The 18,907-nt window shown below is 41.9% G+C and overlaps 2 protein-coding genes across 2 annotated transcripts; both read left to right on the top strand.

The window, feature by feature from the left end:
- Positions 1–800: 800 nt before the first annotated feature.
- On the top strand, positions 801–8,431 carry cln6b (CLN6 transmembrane ER protein b). Its single transcript, XM_041038763.1, has 8 exons — positions 801–862; positions 2,713–2,833; positions 3,094–3,192; positions 3,277–3,465; positions 3,661–3,716; positions 5,378–5,500; positions 7,597–7,725; positions 8,284–8,431. Exons 1-8 carry the CDS (start codon positions 801–803, stop codon positions 8,429–8,431), a joined length of 927 nt encoding a protein of 308 aa, XP_040894697.1.
- A 3,267-nt stretch (positions 8,432–11,698) lies between these two features.
- calml4b (calmodulin-like 4b) lies at positions 11,699–16,187 on the top strand. The gene is made up of 5 exons (XM_041039186.1): positions 11,699–11,752; positions 11,982–12,012; positions 12,975–13,115; positions 15,624–15,812; positions 16,090–16,187. Exons 1-5 carry the CDS (start codon positions 11,699–11,701, stop codon positions 16,185–16,187), a joined length of 513 nt encoding a protein of 170 aa, XP_040895120.1.
- The last annotated feature ends 2,720 nt before the right edge of the window (positions 16,188–18,907 follow it).

Genomic DNA, 18,907 nt, shown 5'->3' with positions numbered 1-18,907 from the left:
ATCCAGGAGATATTTTCTCATTTGGTGTTTTTATGATGGTGGTGGAGAGCGCTCTCCAACACCCTGTTCAGCTGGGTTCAGATCTGGTGACTGTGAAGGCCACAGGATATGATTCACCTCATTTTCCTACTCATCAAACCATTCAGTGCCCCCTCGTGGTCTGTGGATGGGGGCATTGTCACCCTGTTTCTCCACTCATCTTTCAGGTTTTTCCTTTAATGTGTGAGCCGTCTGTGTGTGTAATAACCGAGCTGTGATCAGTCAGATGATTCAGAGAATCTGCTTTGTCTCAGGCTGCAGTCTCTTCCTTTGTTTCTCCTCTGCTCCACTTTCCTTTCAGGCAAATGAAAACATGTTTTACAGGTATTCATGGTCTTTACTGAGAACCTCAGCTGGAGCATAAGCTTCTAACTCTGTTCATCTGAAACCAGATTAATGCTCTAATAAAACATTGGGAGGAGGTTTATACAGATTACAGGCTTATCTGCCGGCAGATAAACCTGCAGTTTAAGTCCTGCACAGAGGCTCTGGGTCTTTTATAATGAAATGATTTGCTTTTTACAAGGATTCGTTTTAGTCCAAGGGCAACAGTGAGAAGACGTGTTCAATTTCAGCAACGACGGAAGAAAAAGTGGAGAGAACATGATGAACCGAGAAGGATTTCCATGTGAAAGCTAATCAAAGACGAACTGAATGACGACATCAGGGTTTTCTCTACTGTCCATCTAATTAAATAAACACTGTGGTGTTTTAGTATAACAGACAGATTTTAACATCACAAACAGACGTTTGGAAAAGAGATGCAGCCGTTCGTCCGGAAGAGACAGAGCTCAGCTCTGCATGCAGCAACTTTCATGTGCAGGTTTGTAAAATAAATTTTTCATCATTAGTCCCTCCCTTAAGGAACCATTCCAGTCCAATGTGATTCATCCCACAGCTCCGCAAAGTCTCAGGGTTCACTCCCTGTTTTCTTATGGCACTTGTAACCCACAAATACAGCTGCAAACTGGTTTGATTGGATGGATTTCAGTCATTCTCTGGGAAGAAATTTTGGAGATTTTGAGAATAAAGTTATAATCTTTCGATAAAAATGTTCTAATCTTGCCCAGGTTTGTCCATTTTGTAACACACCTGTTTTCATTCACATTTATAATTTGTGCATAAAAAAAAGAAAGACCGGAAATGTTGGAAAGTGCAAATGATGTGCAAATTTTCTCCACTGGCTTCCTGTTTCATTCAGAGCAAACTTAAAATTTAACAAATACATCAGACTTTATTTTGATGAAAGAAAACTTGAAGTAAATCTGAAATGTTTCCATCTTTGAAATCTGTCCTGCTGCTGTGCTCCTGGCTGGCTCCTTTCTGGAAATGAGTTTGTGGGTGTGAGTGGGACTAACCTCATTACATTACTGATTAATGAACGCTGAATTAAAATGAGAGCAGCAGGACATTAGCCTATCCCCAGCTGGATGTGTGACAGATGATCAGATCAGATTAGAGAAGGAGGGAATCCACTTGAGTTTGGGGATTTTGGAAGGAGAGCATATGTCAGGTCATGTGTTTCACTGGCTTCAGGACTGTTCAGTTCTCTCTGTTCTTTCTTTTCCTTTGTAAGTGCTCCTCTGTCTGCCTGTAGATCCATATGCAGATGTTATTTCCTCTCAGTCAGGCTGGCAGCAGTCTGTGGTTTGGTTCATACTGAAACATCTCAACACCTGAACGTGGCCATGAAATGTGGTTCAGATGTTCATGGTCCCCTCAGGATGAACTGGAATAACTCTGCTGATCTTCTGACTTTTCCTCTAGCGCCACCATCAGGTCACATTTTAATTTGTCCAGTACTTTAATCATGTACCTGCAGAGCCAATGACATTTCTATTCTGTGTTTACTGCTAATTAACAAATGTCAGTATGTTGATGGGCCATGAACACAGTAAACATTATACCATTTAAACATCGGCCTGTTAGCAATGTGAGATAGTTAGCAAGCTGATGTTAGCATGTAGCTCAACGCGCTGCTGTGACTCTAAGTGTTGTTAACTTCTTGAACAATCAGTGCTGTAGACTCTCTGATGAGGACAGTCTAAGTCTCAGTCTCTCCCTGAATGACTGACAGGTCTTTAACGACTAACATTAGATAACCTGTGTCAGTACTGTGTGTGAACAGCAGGGAAATGGGCCTTTAAACACACTTTATTTATCCTCTGGCTCTAAATCAAACTTGTTAAACTCTCTGCTTATAAATGTGAATAGATGTGAATTATGTATTAAAACACGAGGTGATCAGACTGTTAAGTGGTTTATTGCCTCACGAGGAGATTCTGTAACTGAAGGTCAAACTCAACATTATCTGACTTTTTCTTCACATCAAACAAACAGTGGATGGAAATGTGTTTTCTGACCTCTGGTACCATGGTGACTGTGCTCTGATCAGACATTACATTTCAGTGATGTGTATTATTTGCAGTCTAGTTTGTTTCTTGTTTTTCGAGCTGGTGATTAACTACGTCTGAATGTTGTTGTTCCATTTTTACTTCATCATCTCTATGTTATCTTTTCTGAGCAGCTGATCTCAGACATCCCATCACTGTAACATTTAAACCACCCCTCGTTGCACAGTGCATCAAGAACATCTGATTCCAGTTCAACTGAATAAAAATGTTCATTCGTCCATCTGTAACACCATCTGCTACGTGTTTCTGTGTACTGCAGCCGGTCCGTTGGTTCTGCAGAGATGGAGATGGTTCTGTCAAAACCTCGGTTTCACCTGGACCTCTGGCTCCGCTTCACCATCCAGAACTGGATCCTGGATGTGGGGAGGCCTGTTGTCATGGTAACAGGACAATCCACTCATTGTTCTTAGTCCAGCAGGACAGATTTCATGTTTTACTGAAGAAATGTCCTTTATAGAGGAGAATTTAACCACAAAGAGAAAGTGAAACTTTCTTTGTGGGGTGAAATATTCTCCAGAGAGGATCTTGTCCAGCAGTGACACACCGTGTTTCTGAAAGAATGCTTCAGCCTGTTTTCACTGATGGAGGACAGTCTTTGAACGGAGAAATAAAATATCAAATCTGTGTTTCCTCTCTGCAGCTCGTCCTCCCAGCAGACTGGTTTTCTCTGAATCGTCCTGGTGCTGCAGAATATCTCCACATACTGTACAACATCACCACTCCGCTCACTCTGCTCAAAGTAACTGAGACAAAACGCGTCACGCTGAATAAATTCACATGATGTTTCTCAGATCACAGTGAAACATCTGTTCTTCTGTCGCAGATGCTCGAACTCAGCCCCAGGAATCTGCCCCTCCCAGCTGTCCATGTTGGCATCATCGTCGTCATCATGGCAACCAGCTTCCACCTGGTGGCTGACTCCATCACCCGTCGGCTCCTGCTGATTGGCTACGAGCTGCACCTGTCTGTCAGAGAGAATCCAGTCATGCAGAACCTCAAACCTACATCCCTGGTAGGTTCTGGTTCTGATGAAATAACTGTATAAATGTTTAGTTGTCCTAATGTGACATGGGATTTTATGTGACCTGTCAACAATACACAATCAAACAACAAGATGGACTCAGGAGTGTGGGCATGTCAGCATCTATCAGCATGTGTGATGGAGGCTCGGGTCGGTGAGAGTGATGGATGTTACTTTAATTTGCAGATTGATGCCTTCGAGCTCCTGTTTTACTATGACGACACTGTCGGTCATCTGATGTGGTAAGAAGATGTAAGACTGTTCTTCACTGTAACACGATGATGATGAAAAATTCTAAAATTCAGTTTTGGCTTTGTCATTGTGGGGAGTTCAAACTTTTCAAAGGATTTTAGCAGCAGGCTGCAACATAACAAGCTGTGAAACAGTAAAGAGGTCTGAGGACTTTCTGGATGATCGCACACCCCCCCAATGATTTCACCCCCCTGAGGAGGTGAGACCTCTCCCCCTGTGTTGGGTGTGTGCATACACTCTGCTTCGTCTCTCTCTCTGCTGTTTGATGTTTTGCCTTTTTATTATTAATACACAGAGTTTGTTGACTTCACTTAATTCCCAGCATAACTCCATCATCAGAGCCGGATTAATCTTCTCGGGGCCCCGGAGCAAAAATCAGGTTCAGTGCAAACAGCAGCTTCATTACATTTTACCCAGAAACCAACCAAGGCTCCTGTGTTGGATTAGCATCTGCCTGGGGTGTGATGGAGTAATTTGATTTAACACACATTCAGTAAAAAATAAGCATGTAAAGGATAATACAGAAGCCTGTTGTTTTCTTTCATAATTGAATAACATGATTATTTTATATTATCTGTTATTTTTTATTTGATTTACCAAATATAATAGAATAGAATAGAATAGAGGTGGGAGGTGTAAATGTCCATCAGGGAGGGGAGGGGCAGCCGATGATCTTCTGTGCCGCCTTTACCACCCTGTGAAGCCTCTCCCTGTCTGCCATGGTGCAGCTGCCGTAACATACTGTGATGCAGTACGTCAGCAGGCTCTCAATGGACGAGCGGTAGAAGGTCAGCAGCAGGATGGAGTCCAGGTTGTGCTTCCTGAGGATCCTCAGGAAGTGTAGCCGCTGCTGAGCCTTCTTAATGACCGCTGTGATGTTCTCTGTCCAGGAGATGTCAGTGGAGATGAGGATCCCAAGAAACCGGAAAGTGTGGACTCTCTCCATGCACTCGCCGTTGATGTAGAGGGGGGCTAAGTCGGTGCTGTGCCTCCTGAAGTCGACAATGATCTCCTTGGTTTTCTTGGTGTTCAGAGCCAGGTTGTTCTCTGAACACCAGGATGCCAGCTTCAGGACCTCCTCTCTGTAGGCTGCTTCATCTCCCTTTGAGATGAGTCCGACCACTGTTGTGTCATCAGCAAACTTGACAATGAGGTTGCTGTTGTGGGCCGGACTGCAGTCGTGGGTGTAGAGGCAGTACAGGAGGGGGCTCAGCACACAGCCCTGTGGAGAGCCGGTGCTCAGCGTGCGAATGGAGGAGAGGTGGGGGCCGAGTCTCACAGTCTGGGGCTGGTTGGTTAGAAAGTCCACTATCCAGGCACATGTGAGAGGGGGGAGACAGAGAGTGTCCAGTTTGGTGATGATTTCATATAGTTGTAAATGGTAAATCAAATAAATTCGTAGGGAGTTACCAAATGGTAAATCAAATAAATTGGTTTTATTTTTATATACTGAAATTATAATAGTTTATTTGATGTGTAAGATCTGTGACCTCTCCGCCCCCCCCGCCACCGCAATCCCCCCCCACGCCCGCCCCCCACACCCTGTGTACCCACAGTGGATAAACATGCGTCCTTGATAAAAGGTTGTTGTGTTGATACAGTGATGGAGCTTTTGACTTTCAGCAGTTTCTCTTCTGCTTCTCTTCTCCAGGTACATCCCTCTTTTCCTCATCCTCTTGTTCTTCTTCAGTGGTTGTTTCTGCCACAGGAAACAGGAAGAGAAGATGCCTTCAGCAGCGTGGATGCTACTTGTTCCAAACGCCGCCTACTACTGGTCAGACTGTTTTACTGTTAGATTAGTGAGTGACCAGAGGCTCAGTCCCTGAAGGAGCAGACATGTTTCTATTAGCATCTGCTGTGTCCTGTTGTCGTGTCTTTGAGCAAGGCATCGAAGGAGGTGCACATCGCTGACTTCACTGTGGCAGTGTAATTCAGAGCAGAGAGTTTGATCTAGAGGAAAAATCACCAAACGATTCGTCTTTGTTCTGAAACACTTTCACAAAGTGAGGAACAGATGGAATCACCGAGGGAAACCTGTGTTTGCTGGAAGTGGTGATTAAGTCCATTAGCAAGCTGCAGGTGCATAAATCTACATTAAGTTTGTGTGAAGAGCTTTGTGTGAACTGAGATCTTCACTGGGCCTCAGCACATTAACATTCTGAGACGCTCTCTTCCACACAGACACCCAGCGAGGCCGAGCATAGGGAGATTAAATTCCTCCTTCGTCACTGTTAACACAATCCTGAGGAGCTGAGGGTCGACCAGCTCCCAGCTGAGATGCTGGCAGCAAAACAAACAAGAACCCTGGATATATTAATACAGAAGAGTCAGTTACGTATCCACAGCTATGATAACAAGGAATCAGAAATTACATGGAGGCAGAGCTGAGAGTGGATTATTCAGCTTAAACCAGTGACACCTGTCTGCCATCGAAGTGTTGATTCTCAGTGTTCTGAGCAGATCTGTCTGCAGCAGGAGAACCTCACCTCAGAGCAGCTAAACCCAGTTTGTTCTGGACGGCACAGACAAGTGACTCCGTCCAGCTACAGACGTGCTCTGATACATACAGTCTGTTCAGCTGGTGTCAGTTTAATCACACAGTGTGTGTCCATGTGTGCCGTGGGACATCTGTGGATGAAGTAACCTGTAGTGAAGGTGTAATGATTGATTCAGATCTGCACTGCTGAGTTGGAGAGACTCACTTTATAATGAAAGTCAACAAATAATGAAAAATATGATTGTTTTCTGGCTCTGAGTCTGTTGGAGCCTCGTGTGTGTGTGTGTGTGTGTGTATTGTGGTGACCTCTGACTGTTCCACTAGATAACAGCTGCACTGAAACTGTAACGAGTGTCTGATGAACAACACACCAGCAGCACCTGAGGAGCTGTGTGTGTGTGTGTGTGTGTATGTGTGTGTGTGTGTGTGTGTGTGTGTGTGTGTGTGTGTGTGTGTGTGTGTGTGTGTGTGTGCCTCCAGTAATAATTGATAAGGCAGCTCTCAGGTGTTGCTGACTAATTACATTATTCACTCAGGACAGAATGAAGGCTGAAGCAGAAATCTGCCTTTTTGTCTCACATTAGTTTGTTTGTTTGTTTGTTTGTTTGTTCAGTATGTTTAGAAGTTGATGATTGATGATTGATGATACTACAGCAGCTTTCAAATTTCACATATGGTTTTAATGTGTGTTCACGCAAAGTGCAGCAGAAACTTTCTTTCAGCAGAAATTCTCTTTTGGTGGGGTGTTCAGGAAGCCAGAGGAGTCAGCTGTTGAAATATTACATGTATTTATTTATTGGTTTGTTTTTTCATTTTTTGTTAGACAAACAAATCTTGCAGACAAACAATAGAAAAAGTTCAGTTTGAATGAGTTTTAGTTTTGAAATTGTTTGACAACAGTTTAATTCACTGATAATAATAATACATTCTCATGTTGTTATAAGCAGATTTAATGAAATTAGTTTCATTCATTATGTGTTTACACACCAGCATCAAGTTACAGAGGAGATAAATAAATAATGACTTAAAAAAGACTTTAGATCTGCTTCCAACTGCATGAGAGTGTTTTTATGAACCGTTTATTAAACTGGTTACAGATGCTGAATAAGGGAAGTTGAAATACTTTTTTAAATTTAAGAGGAATTTAAAAAGTTTGCTGCTCAGATGTTAAACAGTAACCAACTTAAAAACATGATGAGGTGATAAACTGTCTCAGGATAGCTTTAGATCCTTTGAAAAATGGTCGACAGCGATGTTAAACCTACAAAATCAGAAGTTAATGGGCTGAAAAACAAAATCCTGGAACAACAGAAGTGAGTGAGACTTCGAGCAGGGAGCTGATATTTCCTGTTTTCTCCCTGTGCTCCTGACAGGTACCTGATCACTGAGGGGCAGACCTTCATCCTCTTCATCTTCACCTTCTTTGCAATGACTGCCACAGTGATGCACCAGAGGAGGCAGGGCATGTCTCCGGACACTAACGGCCTCTTCATGCTCTACAGGTACTGATGCACCACCTGCTCTGAGGGAACATACATGTGATGTCATGTGACCTAAATTACTTTGAATGAAAATATTCAGATTTAAAGCTGCACAGTGGCACCATCAGACATAAGCAGCTCCATGTATCAATAACCCAGAGGAGCTGTCAGGTTTACATGAACCAGCAGCTCAGCAACTTATAATGAGAAGAGAACCATGTTTTTCTCAGAGTGAGGACCGAAAAACAACAACATTTCAACACAACCTTCTCAACACTTTGCTCTGTTAAAAGCTGCCACTCAGTCAGTGAACTGACGTCTGGATAAGGCTCTTCCTGTGTGGAGCTGATTTTCCCACAGCAGCTACACTGACAGCAGAGATTCAATCTATATTTTCTTTGATACGAACCAAAATGCAGCTGCAGCACAAACTGAAATGTAAGAGAAGAACCTGCTTGGACCAGAAACAGTGTCAAACCAGTAAACAGACGACAGGAATACGATTAAATGAAGAAGCAAAGGTGTGAGGTGATCCTTACTACATGTGTGAAAATGTCTTACTGTTCCCTGGTGTCGTAGTTTCTCGGCAGCTCTGTTCCTGGTGGCCGTCTGGGTGGCCTGTCTGTGGAACGATGCCGTCCTGAGGAGGAAACACCCCGGGCTGATCTACATCCCACAGCCTCGTGCTGTCTACACCCTCCACCTCCGCCAGAGCACCCAGACATAATGTTCACACTGTTTGGTGACTGAGTTCATGGCATTAATCTAACATTAATCTGACGTTAATTTGACCAAACGGACTGCAGGTGGAACCAGACGCTCTGCTCTGCAGACATAAGGTGTTGAATGAACAAATAATAGGTTTCCACTGTCCTGGTGGAGACTTTCAAATGTTTCATTGGCAAAGTCTTTTAAGGGTGTGATCTCAAAGGGGAACAGACGGGCTCAGATCTTTGTGAAGTGAGGCAGCCACAGTGCGACATAACATGGATGGAAACGTATCTGTGTACGATCCTTAAAAATATAATGATAACAATATAATGATAATGAATCGTTTTAGTGGTCCAGTCGTCCATCTGTCCAACTATCAAAGAAAAGCAAAAAACATTTCAGAAACACTTTTGACATGGTACAAGTCTGAACTGAATGCTTGATCAGTGTAATAATAGATAATTAGATTAGATTAGATTCAACTTTATTGTCATTACACGTGCAAAGACAAGGTAACGAAAGGGAGTAAATTTCTCATGTATCATCTCTTATGCTCAAAGAGGCTGAAATCAGTTTAATATTTCATGTTTTTGGGGAAATGCTTCTATCAGATCAGTGTATAAAAATGATTTTCCCCTCACGGTCATGTGACCAGGGTAAAAGCTGTAAATTAAATTAAATTAAATTAAAATTGAAAAAAAATCATGGAACCAACCAAGAATAATTAAACCAGCTCATCAGCACAATAAAACACATAGAACATGTGAGCTCAGAGAATGAAACAGGAGTCTGAGCTTCACGTCATTCAGCTTGTGCACTTTATAAAGCAGGCAGCAGAATTCTCCATCTAATAAAACAGATGATGTACTTGAACAGGTTTTGGTGTTTGATTAGACACAAACATCCTTCACACTCACCATGGTCATTAATGAAAGTTATAAAATCCATCTGTGAGTAAAGTCTTTAACCAGAACTGGGGACCAGTGATCGTAACCCATCTGTAACACTTAGCAAGTACTGATTAGACATAATCGGACCCAAATAAACCATGTGGGAACATGTTGTCGTCATTTTCAGTCTGTTTTCATTTGTTCTGTTTTTGGAAAAGTGCTATGGATAAAAATCATCAATGATATTGAACAATAATTCCTCTTCACCACAACACACAACATTAACACTGCATTAACACTGCATTAACACACCATTAACACTGCATTAACACAACATTAACACTGCATTAACACTGCATGTTCAGTTTACTTCGTTTTACTACTGTTTTTTATTCCAGCCCTCAGCAGGAAACAGACTGCTTTTTTGTTCTGCTTCATGAAGCTTCGGTGGTCTGAATAAAAGTGAACTAATTAAAATCAAATGAATCCTTGCAGTGTTCTTAGCTGTAGTTTATTCCCCTGTGCTTCCTCCCGTCATCAGAGAAGCTAATCTCTGTTTCCTGCTGATGTTCATGTTTTCTCTGTTTGCCTGTTGATCTCTTAAAGGTAAATGATGTTGCTTTTTTTTTTTTTTTTGAGGAGGCATGTGGGAGAATCGCTGAGTCATTCACAGTTTGGAAGGAAAAACATCTTCCATATGGAACATAACGTTTATCCAATTCAGCCGTGCAGTGTCTGTACATTATTATACTCAGAACACATCCAGGGACTCCATCAGAGAGGCACAGAGAGCAGTTTAATCCCACAGCAGCAGAAAATAGACCAGAACCAGTAATGAGGAGGAGGCTTGAGGGTAAGTGAGGACACTCAATATCTCAGCTGGCAAAGACACAACCCATCACCACTGAAGTTGTCCTCTCCACATAAACACAGGTCAGAACACCATTTTTTTCTTAAGGCATGATAAAAAAAACAACAACAAAAAAACCCCAAAACAGAACAAAGGGTCCTTAGACAGCAGAATCAAAGAAACTACACTCGACTTCAGAAAAGTCTTGAAACTGTTTGACCAGGACTGAATGAGGCATGAAACAGATTGAAGTAAACTTTATAAATTTGTAAATTGGACACTGGATGTTCAGAAGCTGCATAAACAGACGTGCAGTGATAAGGAAGAGAAAGATTTGCACAGGGTTTATACTGTTTATACATCAGTGAAATGATGGAGTTTACTTTAAACGTTTGCAGACTTTTTACGATGAGAGTGGAGCTGTTTTTAGGGAATCCCTGATATTTGTAGGAGTTTATGAGGAAGTGAAACCCTATACAAACTAGAAGTACCGCATGGCGGTGGTACGCCTCTGTGCAGTTGGTGCGTGTTTGTAGCAGATGTAGAGGTTATGGGTGTTTTGCATAATGTTTGGGAAGGTTAGTGCTGGGTGTTCACAAGCAAAACTTACATTGCATTAAGGTCACAGCGACCTTGACCTTTGACCTCTGACCTCCAAAATCTACTCAGTTCATCCTTAAGTCACAGTCAACATTTGAGCAAACTTTGACAGAGACACCTCATAACAAACAGCTCCTTTAAATTATCTGTACTGACGGTTAACTCACAGTTAGCTTAGTGCCATTAAAGTGCATCCAATTCAAAAGCGCCATTCAGCCCTCAGGGCAAGCTGGTCTGCAAACAGAAACCAAACCAAACCAAATTAAACGTACATCAAGAAGGATGAGACTGAAAAGCATTCTGGCTAATGTTGGTCTGTGTCGACCTGTGACGTGTTAGTTAGACATGTTTTTAGCATGTTGTCATTTTGTTACAAACGTAGCTACACTGTACAAACATGAACATCCTTTTCTTTAGAAAAGTCAGACTCAGAGGTCCTGGGCAGAAATTTCAAATCATTCTGAAATGGATTGTTTTTGTGTTCAAGTCAAGAAAAAGCTTTTTCTGCTTCAGAGTTCAAACCTGTGACCTTTCAGTTACAGAACATCTTTTTCTGCTTACAAGGGTCAGAGCTTCCTCTCAGCAGTTCAAGTATAGTGTCTGTGTTGTGTTGTGTAGAAGGTAAGGACCACACTGTCTGTGAGCAATTCACTGCCAAACACCAGCACCTGTACCTGTGAAGAAACACTGACTGGGTCGTTCTGCATAAATTCTCAGACCTGGATTGAAATTAATTCACATTTTCTTTTACGGATTTTCTGGAAACTTGGCTAAAATTTTTATTAAATTTGAAACTTTCTGTCAACCTCATAATGGCGTGAGATGACAAATAAAGGAACAACAAAACAACTCAGCAGGAGTCATCCTCTGGGGAAAACAAACATCTGAGCCAAATTTCAGGACAGTCCCTCAGATAGAGGCTGAGACAGCAGCAGAGTTGGGGATGTGTCCTGGACCTGTCCGGCCCCTCAGTGGCTTCCCTCCACACGGAGTCCCAGTCAGGATCCTCCATCCTCTTCCATTACCTTCCTCATCTTACACCGGCCTGGATCAGTTTCCTGAGCTGAGCAACAGCCAGCAGAGTTCAGACCTGCTGCCCGCTCACACACACTGAACCATCAATGGTGAGATAATTACCAAGCCCTTTTCAGAGCGTCATCCACATTTCACCTGCAACTTTCTGCTTTTCACCTGTTTGCTCAGTTTGTTTTCCCTCTTTCTTCCAGGCAAAGTTCCTGACGCAGGATCAGATTAATGGTAAGACTCTCATACTTTACACATTCCTGCTGTGTGAATTTAGTCCGGACACGAGCGTCGTGGCGACCTGCTGCTTCCAGGGTGCTAATGGGATAAAAACAGCCATGTTTCAGATGAATGATACATCTCGTTTAATTCAAGGTTTTTTGGCAGCATGGGAAACAAATTTATCTGATTGGAGATTATTGAGATTATTATTTGAAATGAGATTATTTCTCTTTGACAGACAAACCCAGCAGTGTCTGTGTTTAATCAGACAGCAGAGTTTTCCGTGTGCATGCCTCAGTACAAAGCAGCATTGTTCCATTCAAGCTCAGCAGATTCACGCAGTGATCTGTTGACCAACTTCCTCCACCCACTAATGTGATTAAATACAAAGGTTCACTATCTGAATGCAGTTTTTAGGCTAAAGAGGTGACATTAAATTCACATTATTGTCTCTGCTTGAAAGCACATAGGAGTTATTTACTGCAATATCACAGAGTTGGACAGCCACAGTGTCTTTGCAGTCAGTGGTTGAGTGGTTGGCGTCAGCCAGTGTGTCAGTTGGCATTTAGCTCTGAAACTGATTAATATTTTCATTGTTCATTGATCTGGTGATTTTTATTATAGATGAACAGATTCATATTTTGGTTTGTTAAATGTCTAAAAAGAATGAAAAATACTCATCACAGTTTCCTGTGATCACAGGAACCCACTGAGTCCTGAGTCCGCACAAACAAACCCATCGCTGAGTTGGGGTCCGTTTTTAAAACTGGAACATGATTGTGTTTTCTGCATTTTGTGCAAAACACAGAGGCCTTGGAGTGTAGTGAAGTGCTGCGTTGTCTCTTGTGATGCGTTGCACACACGCAGAAGAAGAAGTTAAAGAGTTAATGTACAGAGCTGCTCTCTGTTCTACTTTGATGAGCTGAATTCATCTGACTTTGTGTGTTTGTGTGTCTTTGTTGTTGTTGTTGCAGAGTTTAAGGAGTGTTTCTCTCTGTACGACCGCCAGCGGAAGGGGAAGATCGAAGCCCGGGAGCTGATCACGGTGATGCGATGCCTCGGATCAAACCCCACCCCCTCCGAGGTCCAACGACACCTGCTGAGCCACAACATAGGTACACCTGTCCAACTAGCAGCAGCTGACTGATTGATTGGTTGATCGACTGACTGACTGATTGATTGACTGATTGACTGGCTCTCTGCGGTTGTAAAACAGTGAACGGTTGCTGGTGTCTGATTTATCTGATTTTCGGTCATTTCTGTATTGATAAGTGCAAAATCGTAAATATCAGAGCTTTCAGAAAAATCGGAGTGTCCCACTCGTAACTGACGTTAGCACAATTTACAGGTCAGAAACTTGGAATTATGATGACCCCAATATGTTAACGGCTTATGTAACACAATTTGTGATTGGATGTTTGTTGCTGAAATGCACTGTGGGAGTCGTAGTTGACTTCTCTCCTTCAGTTTTTATGTCCACAGGCTTCTTGTACCTTTGAATTTGTCAAAGACTCAGATATTCTCTAACACAGCTGTTCATCTTTTGACCTGATGATTCATCCTGAGGAATGAATGATTATTATTTAGGAATGAATGAAATAAATAATTCCACTCACTTCGCAGCTCTGTAACTTTTCTGCTGCACCTTTACACTCTGTGATCTTTTGCCCCAGACAAAAGCTGACTGTGTGAAATGTGTTGAAGTCTTTAGTTGTCAATCAAACCAGTGGCTGCAGAGCTCACTGTGAGACTGAGGACCGATTCAGAGTTCTGGAGACCAGAGACAGCTGGTGGCAAAATTCTGAAAGAGTCCGAAATTTTCGGGCTCTTTCCACTTTCCACTCCAACCATGAAATGATGCAAAACACAATGGCAGATGTGAAACTGTAAGCTTCAAGTTTTTGAATAAAGCTAAAAAAAAAACCCAGTGCAGAGTCTATGGCCAAAGCCTGGTTTTTATTCAGCTGCATTTTAAAACATCAGAGTTGTGCAGATGCAAGTTGATGATGTGTCTCTGCTTTTTTCTGTTGAACATTTCACAGCTCTGACACATTCGGTGCACAGTCTGACTTGTCTTAAAATTCAAGTTGTTGTACAGTCTGACGCAGATTATGAAAAAGATTGTATTCTGGCACACACTGTGACGTGACATGAACCTGCTGCATCTGCACCAATATATTACTTTGGTGTACCTATCTGGGGCTTTGACTATTTTTGACTCTGAGATGTTGAAGAATCTTTTCTGTTTAAACAGTGTAAAACCCAAAGATGTTGAATTTAAATTCATCTAAACACAGAAAATCTGAGAAACTGGAACCAGAAACTTTTGGCATCTCTGCTTGATCAGTGGCTTAAATGGTTGATCAATACATTTCAATGTACTGACCAACTGATTAAATGACAATTAATTGTAGGTGAATATGAACATGTTGAGGAGAAGGCAGTCAAGGCATTCTGTGAAAGCTCTGCATTAATCCCTGTGTTTCAGTACGTTTCATCACCTAAGCATCATGAACTGAAACAGTGGAGCCCTGTGGGTCACTGCAGAATTACAAAAAAATCAAATGATAATCAGACCTGACACAACACGATGCCCTGAGATAACTGTGAGACAGGGGAACACAAACTGTGAACACCTACTGCTGCTGTTTTCATGTTGTTCTCCTCTGTGATCTGATTTCAGCTGTTTTCCATCATCATCATTGTGTATCTGCACATGCTGTCGTCATCCATCCTCACTGTACGATCACAGGAAAACTCGAACTGCAGTCTTAAATAATGAGAGCGAACCTCGGCCAAGGTTGTGCAGTACTCTGCATCTGTCTTTAATGTTGGAATTTTAAAGGGCAAGACTGATGATTTTTAAGATTTCATGACTTATTAGATGTAAATCTTTAAAAATATGTCACAAACATAAAGTTTCGTTTTTAAAAAGGCTCAGTTTAATAAAACAGCTGCTCACTGTAGCTGTTATCACAAGAGGAAACTGGCTTTGTTGGGGACTATTTTCAGCGGTGGATTAATCCACATTTGGTGCTGTAGGGGGTGTCTGAGGCAGCAGGATGGTGTATATGTGTGTGTGAGAGAGAGATTAAACCACAGTGTGTGTGTTGATGGTGATGAAGGAAGATGGGACACAGAGTGTGGATCACTGTAAAAAGAAGCCAAGCAGCTAACATGACAAAAATATGTATAGACTTGAAACTTTGCTTTTTGATCCTGGTTATCATGGTTTTAATATTTCTGTCTGTGTAACATCCAGGCCACTGATATTTGAGCTTTCTGTGTATAATACACTTCTAAAGTCTGAGGGGAAATTCTGTATTTACCAGCTGTAATTAACTGCTCACTTTCCACCATACAGTTTATTAAAGGAGGTAAACTGTCACCAGCTTATCTAACAGCAGTGGGCTTTACATTCTGTTTTATTGTTCTACTGTTTGAACAACTTATTTCAAATTCACCATATGAAATTATATCTTTCCCCCTCAATATTATAGCTTTTCCTTCTGCAGTGACCTAATTCTTCCTGTAAAGATCAATAAAGTTTTGTCTTATCTGTTTTTCTGGCAAAATCACAGATGATGGGGTTGTCCCAGTAAAGAGTAAATGTCTTCCTGCAGATCGCGGTGGAGAGCTGGACTTCTCCGCCTTCCTGAGCATCATGCACCGGCAGCTCCAGCAGGAGGCACCAGAGGAGGAGATCCTGGAGGCTCTGAGGATGGCCGACAAGGAGCAGAAAGGCTTCATCCTCTCCTCTGAGCTACGAGCCAAACTCACAGGGCTGGGAGAGAAACTGACTGACAAAGAGGGTGAGAGTGGACGAGGATTCGTATCCTACAATCTTTTCAGTCTGACATTTTATTTAGAAAATTGTCCTTTGATTATGTTGAATCACTTTGAATGATAGACTTTTGCTATTGAGACTGTAGCCTGTTTGACCAAGTAAGAAACTGGTAATTACAGAAACACATGAACACAGCACAAATATCTTTACACCTGTGTGAATACTCCACATAGTGTTCGCAGGTGTTTAATAGGTGGAACCAAAATGGTGACTTTGATTGACAGCTGTGTCTTTGTTTTCAGTGGACGAGCTGCTGAAGGAGGCGGGTGTTGGGCCGGACGGTCGAGTTGACTGTGAGCATTTTGCTAAAGCAGTGACTCGCTCCTCTGCAAAACACTGACGTCTCTACCAATATCTTTGCTGCTGTGACGACAAAGAAGGTGCTCGTTTGTTTTACCTGAAGAGACAGGAAGCGTCTCTGTCTTGTTACTTCAACAGTTCATCTAAACCTTCTCTCACACTGGGATTGTCAAATTATAGCTTAGCACATCATGACGCCAGGCCTCATGATCGACCTGTCAAGTCTTGGATTTCTCCACATGCTGATCTGGTGTACATGGGATTTTACTAGATCCCTTTTTTGGATGTAAAGAGTTTTTGGTTTTAGTTGTAGATTTTATTATTTGCATAATTGTAGAATACAGACAATAGAATTACAACAGATGTGGCAGGAGACGTCGAGCTTAATGTCTTTTTTCAGCTTTTACAAAAAAAAAAAAAAAAAGCCCCAAAACAGAAGAACAAAACTGTAGCGAACAGGTTAAACATGTTAGCACATCAGGCTGTCAGACCACCGACAGCAGTAACCTCTGTAATCACTCTCTGTTTACAAACACTGAACTACAGTTACCAGAGATTTATGTGTGCAAATATAGTCAGAAACTCCCCAGTGCAACAAAAAAAAAAAAACAGTGTCCACAACTCTAACAATCCCACAGTGCAACGCTGAACACCTTGTGGGATGTGAGGATTCTTTCCAGCTGTCTCTGCCCTGATAGTCTAAATATCTGACAGATCAGTTAAAAGCGCTGCTGTCTGTTGGGTATTTTCTCTGTTGATTCATGCTTTGAATTGAAGGGACAGGCTCAGCTGATTTATGTCCAGCAGCAGATTTACATGACGGCTGCCTTTTCTTTTTAAGTGAAACGTTTTGCTGATATAAATCAATAAAGCATAAATCAAACCTCTGCTGTTTGTCTGTCTGTGCACCTTGTGTTTGGAACCTGTGGTTATAGCCTCAGTCTCACACAATAATTTCATGGATGCAGCCATAAGTTCATATTAAAAACCCCGTCCACATGGTTCTTGTTTAGAACAAGATAACTATGAGTCAGCTTGATTTCAGCTGACTCATAATTATTTCACCCCCCTCAAGCCTTTTGGTCTTTCTAAGATGCAACATCCCTGCAAAGTTTTAGAAAGTGGCCTCTTTGTGTAGCGAGGGACACTAAAGGGAGGATTGAAATCACCGACAACGCCACCTGGGGACTTGCACCCCAGGAAATTTCCTAGCATAAATACTTAGTGAAAGTACAAGGCACAAAGGTACATAAGTGAGGCAGAGATGTGAGTTGAAAAATGTATAAATGTATTTAATCAAAAAAAGAAACAAGCAAGGACTGGAACTGATGGAAACTGCTGAAAAAGAAAGAAGAAAAGGTGAAAAGAATACTTGTAGCTGAATGAGATAGTTAAAATGTACTTTATTATAATCTATAATCTATAAACTAAAAAAAGAGGAAGGCCTCAACATTCAATTTAAAAGAAAGGACAACATAATTAAAGTTTTAAAATTCAAGTTAAAACACTAGGCTGAGGCTGCTTGGAGAGAGGCAGACTACACAAAAGGAGTGCCAGGAGCGCTACCACTACTCACCCTTGGTGCAGCAAATCAAACTCACGGCAACCTCACAGCAAATGGTGCAGTCTACAGTGTCCCTGTGTGTTAACTCACATGCAGTTCAGTGAAGGGCCCTCACCACAGGTGCTTAGCCTCTCCACAGTAGCACTCTGTCTAGAAAGAAAGCAAATAAACAATGATGGTAAAGCAAGAAATATAATGTAACCCAATAAACAATAACAATAATCAGCAAAGCAAAAACACAAAGTAACCCAGTTGGCCAGAAGCAAATTCAAACAAAAGAAATCAAAGAAAGATGATTAAAGGAACAGAAACCTAAACTCACGGCAAAAGTCAAAAACAAAAGGTTAAACTAAATCTACCAGCCAAAACTAAATATAAAAGATAAATTTAAACACGTAGGGGCAATAGTGCAGGTGAACCTAAAACTGCATACTGCACACTGCTTATTTAAAAGGTATTAAAAAAAGAACAGTCGCAGGCCAACCCACCACAGGATGTTAAAAACTAGTATCAAAACCCCTCACAAGCAATGCAGCACTTGGACAGCCACAGCAGGGACAGAGCAGGAGGAGAAAGAGAAAGAAAAGATCACAGGTGTCTTATATAACTTGATCCTGATTAGGAGCAGTTGGGAGGGACTAGCTCAAGGCTGCACTCAGCAGCTCCACCTAGAGTAGGGGAGGATTCCCCACCACATTTGCAAACGTCTTTTCTGTCTGCATGATGACATATTTACTCTGCAAACACAGTTCGGAACATTTTATGAAGGGGAAGATTATTTCACTGTAAACCATCCTGTCATTTCCTGTTAGCAGAGCTTCACACGTGGAAAACCCATCAGCTGGGGTTTGACTCGGCTGTTGTGAGGATACAAAACACTGGAACCCTCCTCCAGTGATTCACAGTGACATCTCTTATGGTCTTATGTAAAGGCTCTAGGAGAACACAGATTCACGCATATGTTGCTCGGTCAAATTTTCCTGTCCAAGTCTCTGGAACTGATTTGAAGCTGTTTCTGATGGACGTTCAGATGATGAAACTTCCCCCTCCTTCCTGGACAAATGTCTTTTCTGTCTTTGAGCCCTCAGGAGCAGTCTGCATCTATCAGTGTGTGTGTGTGTGTGTGTGTGAGTGTGTGTGTGTGTGTACGCTGCTGCTTTGATTATTTTTCACAATGAATTACATTCTTCTCAGGA

The sequence above is a fragment of the Toxotes jaculatrix genome, chromosome 5 (genome assembly GCF_017976425.1).
Source record: "Toxotes jaculatrix isolate fToxJac2 chromosome 5, fToxJac2.pri, whole genome shotgun sequence".
NCBI lineage: Eukaryota > Metazoa > Chordata > Actinopteri > Toxotidae > Toxotes > Toxotes jaculatrix.
The sequence above is the reverse complement of the archived record's forward strand: the minus strand, read 5'-3'. Positions and strand labels throughout refer to the sequence as shown.

What these genes read in the sequence shown, in the direction of transcription:
- cln6b (XM_041038763.1), top strand. Translation starts at nt 801, where the DNA reads ATGCAGCCGTTCGTCCGGAAGAGACAGAGCTCAGCTCTGCATGCAGCA. An exon ending in ACCTCAAACCTACATCCCTG is followed by an intron (nt 3,466 to 3,660) that starts GTAGGTTCTGGT and finishes TTTAATTTGCAG; the next exon opens with ATTGATGCCTTCGAGCTCCT. An exon ending in GGCCTCTTCATGCTCTACAG is followed by an intron (nt 7,726 to 8,283) that starts GTACTGATGCAC and finishes CTGGTGTCGTAG; the next exon opens with TTTCTCGGCAGCTCTGTTCC.
- calml4b (XM_041039186.1), top strand. Translation starts at nt 11,699, where the DNA reads ATGTGTCCTGGACCTGTCCGGCCCCTCAGTGGCTTCCCTCCACACGGA. An exon ending in GACGCAGGATCAGATTAATG is followed by an intron (nt 12,013 to 12,974) that starts GTAAGACTCTCA and finishes TTGTTGTTGCAG; the next exon opens with AGTTTAAGGAGTGTTTCTCT. An exon ending in GAAACTGACTGACAAAGAGG is followed by an intron (nt 15,813 to 16,089) that starts GTGAGAGTGGAC and finishes CTTTGTTTTCAG; the next exon opens with TGGACGAGCTGCTGAAGGAG.